Source organism: Dipodomys merriami, unplaced genomic scaffold, assembly GCF_024711535.1.
Source record: "Dipodomys merriami isolate MVZ:Mamm:240054 unplaced genomic scaffold, mDipMer1.0.p SCAF_153, whole genome shotgun sequence".
NCBI lineage: Eukaryota > Metazoa > Chordata > Mammalia > Rodentia > Heteromyidae > Dipodomys > Dipodomys merriami.
In genome coordinates this window covers 545508-564230 of record NW_027202860.1, presented here as the reverse complement: position 1 = coordinate 564230, position 18723 = coordinate 545508, and the positions used below count along the sequence as shown (strand labels likewise).

At 34.7% G+C, this 18723-nt stretch overlaps 1 protein-coding gene across 2 annotated transcripts in view; it reads right to left on the bottom strand.

Moving 5' to 3' along the window:
• Mark1 (microtubule affinity regulating kinase 1) overlaps positions 1 to 18723 on the bottom strand; it is a 91490-nt gene that overhangs the window by 32184 nt on the left and 40583 nt on the right. For both annotated transcript variants that reach the window (XM_070022771.1, XM_070022772.1), the window contains exons 4-7: positions 13729 to 13777; positions 13163 to 13228; positions 9296 to 9366; positions 3461 to 3517 (exon numbers count right to left, since the gene is read on the bottom strand). In XM_070022771.1, coding sequence (XP_069878872.1) covers positions 3461 to 3517; positions 9296 to 9366; positions 13163 to 13228; positions 13729 to 13777 — 243 coding nt within the window. The remainder of the gene's footprint in view (positions 1 to 3460; positions 3518 to 9295; positions 9367 to 13162; positions 13229 to 13728; positions 13778 to 18723) is intronic.

The window sequence follows — 18723 nt, the reverse complement described above, 5'->3', positions numbered from 1 at the left end:
AACTCAGGGCCTAGGCACTGTCCCTGAGCTTCTTTTGCTCAAGGCTAGCACTCTACCACTTGAGCCACAGCACCATTTCCGGCTTTTTCTGTGTATATGGTACTGAGGAATTGAACACAGGGCTAGTGCATGTTAGGCAAGCACTCTACCATAATACCACCTTCCCAGCCCCATCTTTGCCATTCTTATCTCTTCTGAGAAGTCTTTCCTTAGCTCCCTTGCCCATAATTAGTGATTGGTTTATTACCTTTGCACACTCAGCATTTTTCTTGGCTGAAATGGGTTCTTATGAACTTTTTGCTTGGGCTAGCCCCAAATTTATGATCCTCCTGACTGCTGCTTTCTGAGTACCTAGGATTATAGGTGTGAGCTACCATGACAGGTTTTTTCCCCCATCTCTTCTAGAATGTTTCCTTAACAAAGGGCTAAGTGAAACAAAACAAAGCAGAATAATAAAAGTTACTGGCCACCCTGTAAGTCCTGGTAGGACTCTAGCTCAACAAAATAAAAACAAAGTGATATAATTTATCATATAACTACCATAAAAGTATGAAAATTTTGGAGATTTTTATGAAATCATAACATTTATGGACTATACGATAAAAAAGATTATCTGAAATAATGGTCTGATCATTGTAAGTTTCTGAGTCCATGTTTCTGAGCTGTGTATCAGTTTCCTAGAGCTGTCTGGATGGAGATCAAAGTACTCACATAGCCTCAGTAAAAGAGAACTGCATGAGGTATTGAGGTCTCCTTCTAGGAGTCTAGGCAAAATTTTCTCTATCAAACTAGAAGAAAATGTGTTAGTGGAACATGATCTTTTGGTAGATCGTGTGTGAAATGCAATGACAAATCGGGGACCAGAACACAGAAGCAGGCGATAATCCTCCCCTTTCTTCTTGGTAGAAGTTATTTTTTTTCCCTTAAAATATCTGAACTGGGAGCTGGGAGCTCACACTTGTAATCTTAGCTTCTCGGGATACTGAAATCTTGAGGGCTGTGACTCAAAGCCATCAGGGCAGGAAAGTCTGTGAGACTCTGATCTCCAATTAACCACCAGAACATTGGAAGTGGTACTATGGCTCAAAGTGGTAGAACACTAGCCTTGAGCAAAAAAGCTCAGGGACAGTAACCAGGCCCTGAGTTCAAATCCCAGGACTGACCAAAAAGAAATCAATCTGAGAGTGGAAATTGAGAAATGAAAACATTTGGGACTGTAGAAAATCTGGTAAGCCCAGAAAAATGTAGCTAAAACATATGAGGAGATTTCTAACAACTATTAAGGATAGTATATTTAAATATAATCCAAATCAGTGCTAATAATTAATAAAGGTGATGGAGAAAAAAAAGAGAAAAAGAGACTCCTAGTAATCCCTGTCACCTTGTATTAGTATCAATTCAAAATGGATCAAAGATCTGAATGTAAGACTTAAAACCATGAAACTACTACAGGAAGGAGTAGCAGACACCTTAGACCTTATCAACATAGGCAAGAACTTCCTAAGTAGAATTCCAAGGGCTCAGCAAATAGGAGCAGAATTGACAAATGAGACTGAATCTAGCTAAAAGGTTTCTGAATAACAGGATAAGATCTTTGCCAGCTATATATCTAACAAGGGTCTAATATCCAGAATATACAAAGAACTCAAGAAACTAAACCCGCAAAGAGTCAGTAACCCAACCAATAAATGGATGAAAGAGCTAAATACTTTCAGAAGATGTAAAAAATGGCCAATAAATACATGACAAAATGTTCAATATCCTTGGCCATAGAGGAAATGCAAATCAAAACAACACTAAGATCCTATCTCACCCCAGTAAGAATGTCCATCTTCCAGAATACAAACAAATGCTGCCAGAAATTTGAGAACCCTATTACATTGGTGATGGGAAAGTAAACTAGTACCGACACTATGGAAGGCAGTTTAGAGACTGATCAAAAATCTAAACACAGAGCTAGGCTATATCTATTCTTGGGTATTTATCAAACTATTACAAGTTGGGATACAGTAAAGACACTTGCACAAGAATGTACACTGCTTTATTATTCACCAAACCAAGATATCCAAACAGCCTAGATGCCCTATAACAGATGAATGGATCAAGATATATATGTGTATATGTGTGTGTGTGTGTGTGTGTGTATGCACACAATGGAATTTTTCATTTTCAGGGAAATGGATAGACTTGGAAAATTTAGATGTTAAGTGAAGTCAGGTTCAGAGAGACAAAAGGGGCATGGCTTCTCTCATATGTGTTAGATCTAAATTAAAAACATAAATGAGACCATATACAAGGTTTGTGTGTGTGTGTGTGTGTGTGACAGTCTAAAGTATGGTAGTCACAGAAAAGGATTGCAATAGATTAACTCCTAAAGTAACTTATACTTAAAAAAATGAATACCAGGAAGCTGAAATTTGTATTGTCTCCATGAGAGGAGGCCAAAAAGAGGCTAGGAAGATGAATGGAGAGAGGAAGAGTGAGCAAATATAATTATAATATTCAATGCCCATATGTGAAAATGGAATCAGGTAACCTAAGGGGATGAGTGGGGTTGGAAGAGGTGGGGGAGGATGATAGAAAGGGTGACCATGATCAAGATGTACTGTAACCATAAAATTATATGCTGAACTGAACTGAAAACCCTCTACACAACTATTTAAAGAAAATAAAAATAAATACATAAATAAACTAAAAGTTCAGTAAAGAATAATGCAAACTAGATTTGGGTAGAACAGAAAGGCAAGGGAAAAAGACTGAAATGCTTAGGCAGAGAATTACTATCTTCAATTTTTTTCAACTCTTTTGACAACCATCTCCTAACTAGTATATATATATCTTTTACTGATCAATACACCAGTGTATACTAATTCTTTTTTTTTTTTTTTTTGGGTCCAGTCATGGGGCCTGAACTCTGGGCCTGGGCACTGGCCCTCCGCTCTTCAGCTCAAGGCTAGCGCTCTACCACTTGAGCCACAGTGCCACTTCCAGCTTTTTTCTTTTTGCTTATGTGGTGCTGAGGAATCGAACCCAGGGCCTCAGGCATGCAAGGCAAGTGCTCTACCACTGAGCCACCTTCCCAGCCCCTAATTACAATTCTTTAACATTTATTAAAAACATTTTGGGCTTTAATGTAGAGAATTAACACTGGCTCTTATATCAGACAAACATGGATTACATCAACTTTGCCTCTTTCTGAAAAGAACCTTGGGCATTTTCAGTTAGGGAAAATGTCCCACAGTTAACTACTTAAAAAAGCTAATAGTAAATCAAATCCTCTATTATTTAGTGCTAGATAAGTTCATGTCCATATTTTCTCCATTTGCTCTGAAAATATTACCTGTTATAAAGATGCTGTAAGAATGAAATAAAAACTATCTCAGTGCCTGAAACAGGTAATCAAATAGCTCTAATTTCATTATTAAATACTTTAATAATCATGATTTTGTCAACACCTTACCTTAAGATCACGATGAACAATGCATTTTTGATGACAATACTGTACAGCTGACACAATCTAAAATAAATATTTAGATAAGAATCAAAATTATTTTATAGTTAAAAACATTCTGATTTTTCCACAATTATTACCTCTAATTTAGAAAACCTAAATCAGATTCAAAGTAATACTTGGTAACTTCATCATTCCTCTAGTTCAGAAAACTATACATTTATTTAAGTGATGAAAACTGTGCTCATCAAACTATGAGAAATAGATGATAAACAATTATGTTATTCTTACATAAATACAGATATGGAAAGAATCTGACAGCAGATGATAAAGAGCCATTATATACTTAAGATTACATCTGATAAAAGCTGGGTGCCAGTGGCTCAAAAATCTAATCCTAGCTATTCAGGAAGCTGAGATCTGAGGATCACAGTTTGAAGTCACCCTAGGCAGGGAAGTTCATGAGACTTATGTTCAATTAACCACCAAAAAAAGCTGGAAGTGGAGTTGTGGCTCCAAGTGGTAGAGAGCCAGACTTGAGCACAAAGCTTAGGGACATTGCCCAGGCCTTGAGTTTAAGCTCCAGGACAGTGTATGCATGGCAACGTGTGTGTGCACCGCGCGCGCGCGCGCACACACACACACACACACACACACACAGAGTATTATGTATAAGATGGGAATGTGGCTCAGTGGTAGAGCGCTTGCCTTGCATGCCTGAGGCCCTGGGTTCAATTCCTCAGCACCACATAAGCAAAAAGAGAAAAGCTGGTAGTAGCGCTGTGGCTCAAGTGGTAGAGCACTAGCCTTGAGCTGAAGAGCTGAGGGACAGCGTCCAAGCCCAGAGTTCAGGCCCCACGACCGGACCCCCCTCCCAAAAAAAGAGAGGATGACCATTTTAATGTACAGAAGCCCATTCAATTACAGATGCAATTAAAAATAAAAACATGTTTGAATGTTAGATGTTGGTTAATCATTTATAAATGGAGACTAAAATGAAATTTTTCAAAGTTTTTAAATTATGTGAATTAATAGTAACAGGCAAGATAAAAGAACTTTAAAGTGAAACTATTTCAGTATTAGGAAATTATTCTGATGTATATTAAAATGGTTCAAAGACAGAGAAGAAATGAGTTCAAAACAAATCATCAACACACAATGAGGAACATATAATTCAACCAAATTCAACAATCCAAGTCAGTTAACAAGAAAATGTATTTTGGTTGCTAAAGGAGCATAAATGGATCCTGTCCTTAAGAGCTTAAAATCTAATTGCAGAGAAAACCTGTATGCAAAAACTATAATACAAGACAGAAATATAGGAGTAGAAGAACAAAAAAATGAGAGTATCATAAAAAAATAAAATAGCAGTTGGAAATGATTTCTGGAGAAGGTGATATTTGATCCAAGCTATCCATGAAAGGACAGTAATATTTAACGATGTAGAGCTTTATGCTGAGAGCTGGGCAAAGGGCATGGAGGTAAGCATTACTTATGAGGAAACACAAGTGTGAAAATGGATGAGAAATGGAGATGGAGGTTCTTGTTGCTTTGTTTTGTGGTGCTAAGCATTGAACCCAATGCCTTGTTGCAAAGTAAACACATGTACCTTTACCACTGAACTACATCCTCAGCCCAGGAGTCAAACTTGATAGAAGTGCTAACAGTCCCTGAATTCTATTTTTTTTTTGGGGGTCCGGTAGTGGGGCCTGAACTCTGGGCCTGGGCGCTGTCCCTTAGCTCTTCAGCTCAAAGCTAGCGCTCTACCACTTGAGCCACAGCGCCACTTCCGGCTTTTTTCTTTTTGCTTATGTGGTGCAGAGGAATCGAACCCAGGGCCTCAGGCATGCAAGGCAAGCTCTCTACCACTGAGCCACCTTCCCAGCCCCCTGAATTCTAAATTAAGCAAGTACTACATATGTTTTTATGAAGGGTGACTGAGGATTCTTATGATCATAAGTGTGGCCCCTAAAAATACTGCAGAATTTAACAATAAATAATTAGTTTTCTTAAGCAATTTGCTTCAAAACTCTAATGCCCACTTTTCATAAAATTATGTTTATTAGTTGTAAGACATATTTACATGCATATTTTACTGGATATGTTCCACAGGTTATAATAAAACATATTCACTATTAGGTTACTCTCTTATTATGGATAACAGAAATTGTCTGATGACAAGTCACACACTTGTGTGACACAGCAAAAGTATACTACAGGTAATGATTTCATTACCAAACATGATCAGAGGCCAGACACTTCACATCAGACAGAATGGTCAATATGAGAGCAATTCTATAGACATTTCTGGAATAAAAAATTTCTTAAGGCTTCAAGCTTTAACAATACAAAGATCACCAAAGGGAATGTTCTGTGTTATGCTTGCCTTTCCCTACAGAGAAATGACCTCTGAGTTAGCATTCATATATGGTAGTTTATTGTATTACCATATGTAACTCCCAGGGTCCAATTTCTGCCATGACAGACATTTTTTGGCACTGCAAGAATCCTCATTCAAAACTTCAATTTTATTGCACTACTGTATGGCTAGACTCTTCTATCTCAAACTATTTTGGACTACTATAAACAGGATTTGGAACTACTCCATGCATGACGCTTCTATTATGAACCTTGAGATCAGACTTTTCCACCAGTCCTGCTGTGATCTAAAGGCTACACACATCAGTGTCTTCTGCTAAGGTGCAGTTGTGGGGTTACTCCCGTGTTCTTTATAAATGGGCCAGAAATTCCTATGCTTTACAGGACACTTGGTATTAGAATTAATAGTGATTTTTTTACAGGCCTTCATATTCTGTAGAATGGGAAGACAAAGTATAGGTATTGGTTACTAAAACTGTTTTAAACTGTTACGTTTTCTTTGGTATACCTAACAGCAGGGTCAAGGGCATACATCTGTACATCTTTGCTAATGTAGTACACCTTTTTTAACTGTTAAAATTTTTTAATCATAAAAAATGTACTTTATATTTATTCTTTAAAAAACTGTCTATGAGCAGTGGCTCAGGCCTGTAATCCTAGCTACTCAGGAGGCTAAGATCTGAGGATCACAATTCAAAGCCAGCGCAGGCAGGAAAGTCCGTGAGACTCTTAGCTCCAATAAACCACCAGAAAACCGGAAGTGGTGCTGTGGCTCCAGTGGTAGAGTGCTCGCCTTGAGCTGAAGAGCTGAGGGACAGCGGCACCACAACTGACCCCCCCCCAAAAGCAAAAAAACTATCCTTAAGTTGTAAAATGGGGTCCTCAATGCAACACTTATTAATTTTTAAAGAGTTTAGATGGGAATTAAGTGAAAATAAGTTCTCAAAAATAAATTTTCTAGTGTGAGGGAAACACAGATATAAAATAATCTAACATTTATAAAACACAAATGATTATAAAGAAAACATTCCCCAGGGACTGGGAAGGTGGCTCAGTGGTAGAGCACTTGCCTTGCATGCCTGAGGCCATGGGTTCGATTCCTCAGCACCACATAAGCAAAAAGAAAAAAGCCAGAAGTGGTGCTATGGCTCAAGTGGTAGAGCCCTAGTCTTGAGCTGAAGAGCTGAGGGACAGCACCCAGGCCCAGAGTTCAGGCCCCACAACCGGACCCAAAAAATAAAAAAATAAGAAAACATTCCCCATTGTTCTATATTTTAAATAGCTCTTCTTGATATTCAACCTCTGCAACATAAGGAACATAAAGCTGATTCCAAAGTAATTCAGACTATATTTGAAAAATTAAGACAACTTTAGTAAATATGATTAATTTCAAAATACCTTTTTTGTGGTACTGTGGATCAAACCCCAGGACCCACAATCTTTTTCCTAATCACCTAATGCACTCTTGTCAACCAACCAGCAAATATGGCAAACTCTTTCAAATTGCAGGCATTTCAACATCTCTAATTTTACACTGTACCAACTACTATTTTTTATACACATTGTCTTTGGTGAGTAAAACTAGTAGCTGACTAAGAAGAAAAGGGGCAAGTAACAGTAACCTTTACAATATACATTATGATCCCAATGGACTACTGAGTAACAAGTGGAATTTTCTTGATGGCCTACTACTCACTAAAGCTACTGTGATACTGAAAGATGAGTGGCACTGGAAGTGATATCTGTAGTGCTTTACTTATGAGTAAGCTTAGACTCTATCCCAGGACAGGATAGAACTTAATAATAAGGGGTTAAGCACAATTCAGTTTCTTAATGTTATTTTCCCCATCACCAGTTATTTTTGCATTTACTATTTTACTATGACTGCTTCTGAAAATCTACCAAAAATAAAAGGCTGTCAAAAGTATTTAATTCCATGAAATATCAATAATAGAGGTTTTATAAGACAGTCACTCTATAATCATTTTGGAGAATGTCATATCTTGATATAATATCAAGTTAAATACTTGTTTCCTTCCTTCTTGAAGACTTATCTGATAGTTTAATATGTTAACATGTACATATATATAAACAAACATATGCTCCACATGCATATACACACAACCCTTAGAAAATCTTATGTAAATACACAGTGTTTCTCAGACATATAGACTACAGAATCTCTTTAATTGCAGAACCAATCCTTACCAAGTTATTGAGCAGTTTTAAAATGGAAAATCATAATTGACCAAGGGAAAGTATCAGATACTGATACTTTCTGAAACTTTACTTCAACAAATTTTATGAATGATTAAAACTAGCAATTTCTACAGTAATTTATAAAGTATACTTATTATTATTGTTGTTGTTGTTGTTATTTTGAGTGTGTGCCAGTCCTGGGGCTTGAACTCAGGGTCTAGGTGCTGTCCTTGAGTTTATTTTGCTCGGAGCTAGCATTCTAGCACTTGAGCCACACTCCACTTCTGTTTTTTTACTGGTTAATTGGAGATAAGGATCTCATGGACTTTCTTGTCTGTGCTGGCTTCAAACCCAATCCTCAGATCTCAGTCTCTTAAGTAGCTAGGATTACAGGTGTGAGCCACTGGCACCCAGCTAAACTATACTTATTTTAATTACTTCAATCCTAAACGTTAAATTTAAGTCCTAGACAAATACATATTATTTTTTCTTATTTTATAATTTCTACAAGTCAAACTGGAATTGAAAGTCTTCTATCACATTTGCAAAGTTCCTTGCCTCAATATTTGAATAAAATGAACCAAATACTTTCAATCTATGGATTTTATTACCAATGTATCTTTAATTATAAAAGAAAATAATAGCACACATATATGACTGATAATCTGACAATACACATTTTTTAACAGCACACATATATGACTCATAATTCTTGATAAAAATTACTAGACATAGGCATCAAAAGATTATATCTTTTCCATCTTGGTCTGGTTTGCCTTTATAAGACACAATGAAACAAAGTGACTTAAAAAATTCACTTTCTGTAACAAACTAAAAACAATATGCAATTATTTTAAGTTTAAATTATGAAAAACAGGTTTCTTCCATTCTTACAAAGTATTTAAGTACGTATTTTTTTCTTTTATTTGTCAGTCGTGGGGCTTGAACTCTGGGCTTGGGCACTATCCCTCAGCTCTTCAGCTCAAGGCGAGCGCTCTACCACTTGAGCCACAGCACCACTTCCAGTTTTCTAGTGGTTTATTGGAGCTAAGAGTCTCACAGACTTTCCTGCCAGGGCTGCCTTTGAACGGTGATCCTCAGATCTCAGGCTCCTGAGTAGCTAGGATTACAGGCGTGAGCCACCAGCGCCCAGTGGTATTTTTCTTTTTAAGATGGCATGTACTCTCACATTCCAGTTCGTAATACAGTCAACTGTACATTTTCTGAACATATCAGCAAAACAGAGTTGAAAACTACTTTCCATACCTGCCTAAATTTTGCACGGGCCTCTTTCTCTTTCATTCTTCCATGGGCAACTAAGTAATCAAACACTTCACCTGAATCAGAAAGGTAAGCAGGTAGTAAAATATACATCGATTTTTGTTTAGCAATATATACCAAGTCAAGCTGTTGCCTTGTTTTTAAAGAAACTTTCATGGCCCACAATTTTCCAATGTATTTGTATAAGTTACAAACTAAGACATGAACAGAAAAACAAAAAAAAGTGAATTAAGTATATGTAATTTATGACTTAGCAAAACTCTTTCAAAAACACATCATAAAATAACCACATATTACATAAAAAAATAGTCAACTCTTTATTATGGAAACCACCACATGGTTGATAAAGAATTACATTTAGCTTTGTATTTGGTGCTCAAATATGAACAAAATAGTTTCAACAAAATATGTCAAAAAAGGCATATTATGGTGTTTATTCTTTAAAATTTTACACATCACACAGTCTTGATCAAATGCCATCTTACTACTTCCATCCAAATTGATTTCTTTTTCTTCCTACGCTAACTACATTTATTCTCATTCTATCATAACACTTTAGTAGTTAACCACAAATTACATGTATCTCTACTACCCGAAATGAACTACATTACTTGAACATCATTGTCATATCTGTACCGTATTGTACCAAAAAAAAAATACAAAGTGGGTAGGTAATAAACACATGTTGAAATAATTTTAAAATAACCAGAAGCTGTACGAAGTTTCTAGTGGGCCTATTTTTTATATGTCTTAATAGATTTTTTTTCATTTTTATCCAGTCAGTAACAGTTCAGAAAATATTTTTAAGTCTTAAAATTTTAAGTCTTAAAAATATTTCAGTGTAAAAAAATCTGCAGCATACACATACATATGCATATTTAAATTCACAACATAGTTTTAAAAGCTGATTGTAAATCCAGGCTTCAGAATCACACCAATTTTGCTATGAATCCTTGTTTACTAGGAGACATTAAGGTAAGTTCAATTCTACCTACAACTTACGTGGCTGCAATGAGGACTAATAAATAATATGTGTGCTTGGTACCAGGACTAGTGCATATTAAGACCTAATAAATTATTTATATTTATATTCAAGTATACAGATATATTACATATATAGATGCAATATCCATCTGATATAAGAACAATATTAAAAATGAAATGTGTAATAAATATGTCAGATGAAACTAATATATCTACAATGCTGAATGGGATATATTACAATGATATTTGAGTGATTTAGTGGGGATGATGGGAACAAAGAAATGAATGCATGCTCTAGCTGATTCAAGAACAGTTAATTCTAGATATGTGTTAATACTTGTTAATTCCAGATAACCTACTATAGCGAATTCTAGATACAGGAGTTTTAAATGAGTAAGATATATAAATAATATATATTTAAAACTTAGGATATACTCTTAGGTTATGCCTAGAATGCTCATACTCCAGATATTTATAGCACCAAATCCTTCACATATCATATATTGTTTACGTAGGGTTCAATTCCCCAACTACAATGTAATCTTGAGGGCAGAGCTTTATCTTTGCTCACTCCTGGTATTCCCAGACTATTACTTTGCAAGCATTTAATAAACGTTGTTTGCATGAATGAAAAAAGGAGTAAACACACCATACCTTACTAGCCCTGGCACCTTTTTAACTGGCTCCTTTGGATTAAACACAGTTTAAAAAAGTCAGTATTTTCCTGACTTTCTAATCACTGAAAAATCATTGCTTCATTAGTGAACAGGAATCCACTGAGCAACAAGTTTGGGAAGGTAGCAGGTATCTGACTCAGTTTCTGTTCCTACTAGATTTCTAGTGCATATATCACATTCAGTCTTAAACTAGCTAGAAATACCAGAGGAAAAACACTGAAGTGTTTTATTTTCCAGAGTCGCCTTCCCATTTCTTGCCTTTAAAAGGTAAGAAAAACTCTAGATTTATTGCCACAAAACCATGATTTTTTTTAAAATTAGAGAATAACTGGCAAGACCACACACACACACACACACACACACACACACACACACACACACACACACACACACACACACACACACACACACACACACACACACACACACACACACACACACACACTCTTTCAGGAACAGCTGTTGGGGCATTTTGGGTTTTTTAAATAGAAGTCCAGTATCATTCCTTTTTTCTCCTCCTCATTGCTCCTTTCAATTATGCTACTGAAGGAGGGCAGTGACAGTGCTGCTTGCTCTTCTCTTATAGCCATCACTTCCCTTCAGTAGCCCCAATAGAGTTTACTGTACTTCTTGCCATTAACTGACCTTCAGTCAATTTCTATATTAACACAGTCTTGGGATAGACCATTATGAAAGCAGGAAGGTACCTATGGATTTTTAGCAGCCTGCAATTTCTCATAGAGAAAATGTATCTAGCCCCTTTCTCTAGAAGTTTTTATCAGTAAAACTAGTAAGAGTCTTGCTGAACTAAAATTAATATTCAAGGTTTCCAATCTGACAAACTTGTATGAAAACCTAATTGCAGGATAGGAAAATAAAATACTTCATTATTTACTATTTTGGAGTTGGTAGATCTATATTTTATGTGAATTTATACACCTACATATTTTTAACTAATCTATAATAATTAATCCCATAGGTTTTCAGGTCAAGTTAAAAAAAAACCCTACACTGATTATTTTCAAAGTGAAAAGAAGTTTTGCAAGCAAGTCTTATTAAAAAATTTAATCTGCATGAACAACTGAAAAGCAACTAAATATATTCAATGTAATGTAAAGCTTTTTATAAATCCAAAGATGAGGCTAAATCTTCTTTATTCCATTTTACATAAAATCTGCATCATCATGGAAATCTTTCAACCTTATTAGCTAAAATAGGTTCAATATTAAATTCAACACTGAGGTTTTCCATTTATTATCAAAAAGGTAAAAAATCAGCCAAATAATTTTAGCAGTACCCTTTTTCAACTGCTTAAATTCTCTAAAGCTTTAAACTGTGCCTTTAAGTATTCATTTTTACTTTTTATTTTATTTAAATTATATTTTTATTATCATTAAAGTTATACAAAGAGGTTGTGATTCAACAAGTCAGTTTATCACTACTATGTATCTTGATCAATATCATCCCTTTTTCATTCTCCCCTATAAAGTATTCCTTTTTATTCTTAAATGATTTATCACCTCCATAAAGTTTAAATACTTTTCTGAGAAAATAACATTAACTTTAAGTCAATGGTCCACTAATTAAAATGAAGCACAAAAATAAAAGTGATGCTCTATAAAGTTGCAGAATTGTTATTTAAAATGTTAAAATCATGCATGAAAATCACTATACTATATTAATCCATATATGTGTATGTATAAAATCTTACCTAGGACTACATCCTTATAACTTAGTCCTCTAATTTATAAAATATACAGATTGATACTTGTTTAAGTTGAAACATTTCATGGATTATACTAAAAATAAATGCATCCTGTAAATCTGTTATAAATGAACAAATGTGGAATGAACATCTAACCTAAAACTTATTTTTACTGTCCACTTTGTTTAATATAATCTACATTTGAGATTCTCTGTCTATAGGCAAGAGCTCCAAACCACATTATTATTACATTTAAAAAATATTTAAACAAGCAAATTAAAACAAATGATAAAATTAAGTCTTAAAAAGTCCTAACTTATTTTTAAATAAAGCAAAATTCTATTTAATCCTTAAGATATAATTTAGAGACATTTTAATAAAACCATATATTGATTTTCAATATTAAAGATATGTCATAGTAAACCACTAGGCATTATTAAATTTACGTCTTATCAAAAAGAACTTTCCAATTTTGTTCACTCTTACCCCCACTTGCATATTCCATGACTAAATAGAGGGTCTTTTCTGTTTCAATGACTTCAAACAATTTCACTGAAAAAAAAATAAGATGTAATTTTATAATCACAAGCACAGAGGGATGAGAATATACTTTAGTAAATCTTAGGTATCAGTAAGCCATAGAAAACTGAAGCACTTTAATTTCAAATTCACAAAGGTTCTCAAGAGTTATTACTCCTATGGGTGAAAACAATTTACCAACTTGCCATGAGGTGATTTGGAAACAACTTCTTGTGTTAAAAAATTTGAGATTGAAAGTTTGAATTATAATAAAAAGGCAAAAAATTTAAACTCTAGAAGTAGAATTTTAATCAAAGCTTAAAGTAGGACCATGATATAACAATATATTATAAAGTATCAAATAATCCTTAGTACAGAAACAAAAAACTATATTTATAAAATATAGATTAAAAATTGATCACAAAACTATAGTTGAAACTACTACTAATAACAACATTAGTAACTATATATAAACAAGATTTTTTAAAATCTTGTGTTGACTTTGTCACTAAGTGCACACATAAATTTCATACCTATATTAGGATGATTCAAGATCTTCATTATTCTTACTTCTCGAAACAACTGTTAAAGAAAACAAGTAAATAGATTTTTGTTTTTGTTTTATTTTTCAAAAACAAGCCTCAAGCAGAGAGCCAAATAAGACTTTTATCTGAAAAAAGTAAGCTGCTTACAAAACCCTTTAAGAGTCTGTCAACCCTTCACAATAAGCTATGCAACTTTGAACAATAATCTGACTTCGCAGAGACTGGGTTTCTAAAAGAATTTTGACTAGATGAACTCAAATGATTCTGTTCTTGTGTATATATGAACATTCTATACATAATGAAATATACACTTTACTCAATAACTCTTTATAACTACAGACATAAGAAGAGTACTGTGGAAATGAAGCTAAATGATCCTTCATATGAGCTTCACTCAGAAACAACCTTCCTTATGTGTCCAATGTTTTAGACATCTCTCTTTTGGTTCATCAGACATTTTAAAGAAAGATTTGGGAGCAACTTTTGATAGGTCTGCAGAATAACAAATCTAATGAAAATGAAAACACAACCTACCAGAACCTTTGGGATACAGCAAAGGCAGTTCTAAGAGGAAAGTTTATAGCTATGGGCACCTAAATCAATGAAACAGAGAGATCTCATATTAATAGCCTAACGATGCACCTCAACTCTTAGAAAAACAAGACAAGCCAAACCCATAAGTAGTAGATGGAAAGAAATAATAAAAATTAAGGCAAAATCCATGAAGTAGAGACTTAAAAAACCATTCAAAGAATTAACAAAATAAGAAGCTGGTTCTTCAAAAAGATAAACAAAATTGATAGAACCTCAGTCAACCTGACCAAAAGGAAAAATCACCCAAACAAATAAATTAGGGATGAAAAGTGATACCACAACAAATGCAGTGAGATCCAGAACAGTATAAGAAAATACTTCCCAAATATTTATTCAAAAAAACTAGAAAATCAAGTAAAAATCGATGTAGGTAACCTAAAATTGGCCAAGAGGATATAAATTAAACAGATTTGTAATAAGTAATGATCTTGAAACAGCAATAGTCTCCCAACAAAGAAAAGTACAAAGCAACAGATTTACAACTGGACTTCAAGATATGTAAAGAATTAACACTAATATTTTTCAAATGTTTTCATGAAATAGAAAGGGAAGGATTACTGTCAAACTCATTCTATAAAGCCAACATTACACTGATACCAAAACTGGATGGGAAAACAACACAAAGGAACAATCTCTTTGATGAACAGATGCAAACTCAAAAGAATACTTGCTAACCAAATTCAGTAACTAATGAAAAAAATTGTATACCACAGTGAAGCTGGTTTCAAAACCAGGATGCAAGTTTGGTTTGATATACACAGAACAAGCAATGTAATACAACACATAAAAAGAATCAAGTACGGGGCTGGGAAGGTGGCTCAGTGGTAGAGTGCTTGCCTTGAATACATGAGGCCCTGTGTTTGATTCCTCAGCACCACATAAGCAGAAAAAGCTAGAAGTGGTGCTGTGGCTCAAGTGGTGGAGTGCTAGCCTTGAGCTAAAGAGCTCAGGCTCAGAGTTCAGGCCTCACGATCATCAGGAAAAAAAAAAAAAAAGAAGAAGGAAAAAAAAGAATCAAGTACAAGAATCACATAATCATCTCTCTATAGATACAGAAAAGGCATTTTAAGTGCTAGAGAAGCTAGGAATAGAATTGATATAATAAAGGATATATATGACAGCCCTATATCCAAGGTACAGAATGGTGAAAATCTGAAACCATTTCCTCTAAAATCAGGAACAAGACAAGGATGTCCACTCTCTTCAATCTACTCAATATATTACTGGAATTCCAAGCCAGTGCAATAAGACAAGAGAAAGATAGTAAAAGGGATCCAAATAGGGAAGGGAGAAGTCAATCAATCCTATTTGTAGATAAGGTGATCCAGTATCTAAAATATCCTAGAGACCCCACCCAGAATCTCCTAGAGCTGATAAATACCTTCAGCAAAAGCAAAGTACCAGGATATAAAACTAACAAAATTATTAGCTTTTCTATTTACCAACAATGAGCAGATGGGAGAGGGAAATTAGGAGAACAATTCCAGTCATAATAGCCTTAAAAATACTTAGAAATAAATCTAACCTCTACAACAAAACTGTAATACTTAAAAAAAATTAAAAACGACACAACTAGGCAATAAGATTTGTTCATGGATTGGCAGAATTCATGTCTTCAAAATGGCCATATTGCAAGGGCAATCTATAATTTCAATATAACAATCATCAAAATTCTAATGCCATTCTTTGTAGAGGTAAAGAAAACCAAAAATTCAAATTGAACCACAAAAGGCTCTGAAGAGTCAGAGCAATTCTAAAGAAACAAAAATAATGCTGGAGGTATTATAATTCCAGATGTTCAACTTTACTATAGTAATAAAATCAGCTTGGTAGTGTCACAAAAACAGACCCAAAAACCAAGGGAATAGTCTAGAAGATCCATAAAGAAACCCTTACATCTTCCTCCACCTAAATTTTGACAAAGGCGCCAAAAAAAGACTCTTCAACTAATGGTGTTAAGAAAACTGGACATCCATATGCAGAAGACTAAAAATGGGTCCTGCCTGTCACCTGGTACTAATATCAATTCAAAGTGTATTTAAGACCTCAGACTGAAATTACTACAGGAAAGGGTGGCAGAAGCAGTAGAACTTATTGACATAGGCAGACACTTCCTGAATAAAATTCTAGGAGCTCTGGTAATGGGAGAAAGAATTGACAAGATTACATCAAACTAAAAGGCTTCTTCACAGTTAAGGATATAGTTACTAAGCTGAAGAGACAACTTACAGAATGGTAGAACTTTACCAGTTATACATCTGATGAAGTTCTAATTACCAGAATATACCAAACCCCAAAGTCAATAATCCAAATCAATAAATGGGCAAAGGAGCGAAATAGACTTTCTGAAGAAGTAAAAAGGCCAATAAATAGATGATGAATGTTCAGTGTCCTTGGCAATAAAGGAAATGCAAATCCAAACTACCGTGAGATTCCACCTCACTTTAGTTAGAATGGCCATCATCAAGAATAAAAACAATAACAAATACTTATGAGGATGTAGGGAAGAAGGGATGCTAATACACTGTTAGTGGGAGTCTAAATTAGATAGCATGGATATTTCTCAAAGAGGCTAAAAATAGAAGAACTGTACTCTATGATCCAGCAATACCAGTCTCGAGCAATTATCTAAAAGATTACAAGTCAGGATACAATAAAGACACCTGCACACTCATGTTCATTGTACGACTATTTACAATAGGCAAGGTATATGGGAGCCACCTAGATGCCCTACAACTGACGAATGGATCAAGAAATTATGGTGTGTGTGTGTGTGTGTGTGTGTGTGTGTGTGTGTGTGTGTGTGTGTGTGTGTGTGTGTGTGTGTGTGTGTGTGTGTGTGTGTGTGTGTGTGTGTGTGTGTGTGTGTGTGTGTGTGTGTGTGTGTGTGCCTGCATACCTGCCAGTCCTGAGTCGTGTGTGTGTGTGTGTGTGTGTGTGTGTGTGTGTGTGTGTGTGTGTGTACACAGATCCCATATAGATGGGGGGAATGATGGAAGAGATGACTCTGATCAAGATATATTATGTACATAAATTCACATGTTAAGTACATACATATGTCTATGTGTGTATTTATACAATGAAATATAATCCATATATCAGGAAGGTTATTATTATGCCATCTGCACAGAGATAAATGGACCTGGAAAAAATCATATTAAATGATGTAAGCCAGGCTCAGAGACAAAAGGCACATGTTTTCTTTTATATGTACAAGTTAGATGTAAACTATAAACCTATCTGAAAATACATACAGGGCCATATTCATATATATGATCAAATGGACTAAAGGATGCTAATATATAGGAGTGAGATCCCATGATTTAGGCCCTTGAAAAAAAATCAACAGGTAGTTCATTAAAATGAATTCTAGAGATCTAGAACACGTCTGACTATAAAGTGGGTAGGGTCTTAAGTTGAATGGTAGATGAATAGAAAGAGGAATGCTGGGTGAATACAACCATAACACTCAATGTACTTACATGAAAACTGAACTAAGAAACACAAGGAAAAGAGTAAGGATGGAATAGATACGGGGAGAAAAATGATGGAAGAGGATTAGCATGTTAAACTGCAATCTTTTTGTACAACTATTTGAAAAACATAAATTTTATAGAAAAAAAGCTGGGTATTGGTGACATGCCTATAAACCTATAAACCAAAACGCAGGAAGTGGAACTGTGATTCAAGTGGTAGGACATTACCCTTGAGCAAAACTCTCGGGGATGGTACCCAGGCCCTAAGTTTAAGCCCAAGACCACCATACAAAAAATTTAGATATAACAGGAAGTCACTTGAAATATGAATGTTAAAATTACTTTCAAAAAGCATGATTTAGCATTTTTTCCATCTTTTTTTTCTAACTTTCAATAGGTATTAAGATTCAAAAATCAACTTATTTAAGAACAAGTGATATTGAGAACTAGTGATATTAAGACCTAGTAAATGTTAAAACATATATTTTATCTTCCAGAGGCCAAAGGTACATGAGTACTCAAAAGAACATGAAAAGATGGTCAAGGTTTTTAATCACTAGGGAAATATAATAACTGAAATCCACAATGAGATATAAGTAGTATCCCATTAGGATGACTACTGTCAAACAAAACAAAACACATTATTGAGCTTACTGGACTACACAGTTCAAAGACAGGACTGTTAACTGAAAGATACAAGTAAATATGTCCTTAGTATACTCTGGATATTCTTCCTCTGGAAGGTATTTTTTATATTTGAATGAGTCATTTGTATGTTAAACATGCTCTGTAACATGTCATTATGCACTTTCTTCAATAACTAAGGGTAAACAACTTTCAGATTTTTAGTCAGTGAGCTGTGTGAAACAGTTTGATCTCAGACAACTGTTACCCTAATCTCAACACTGTTCAT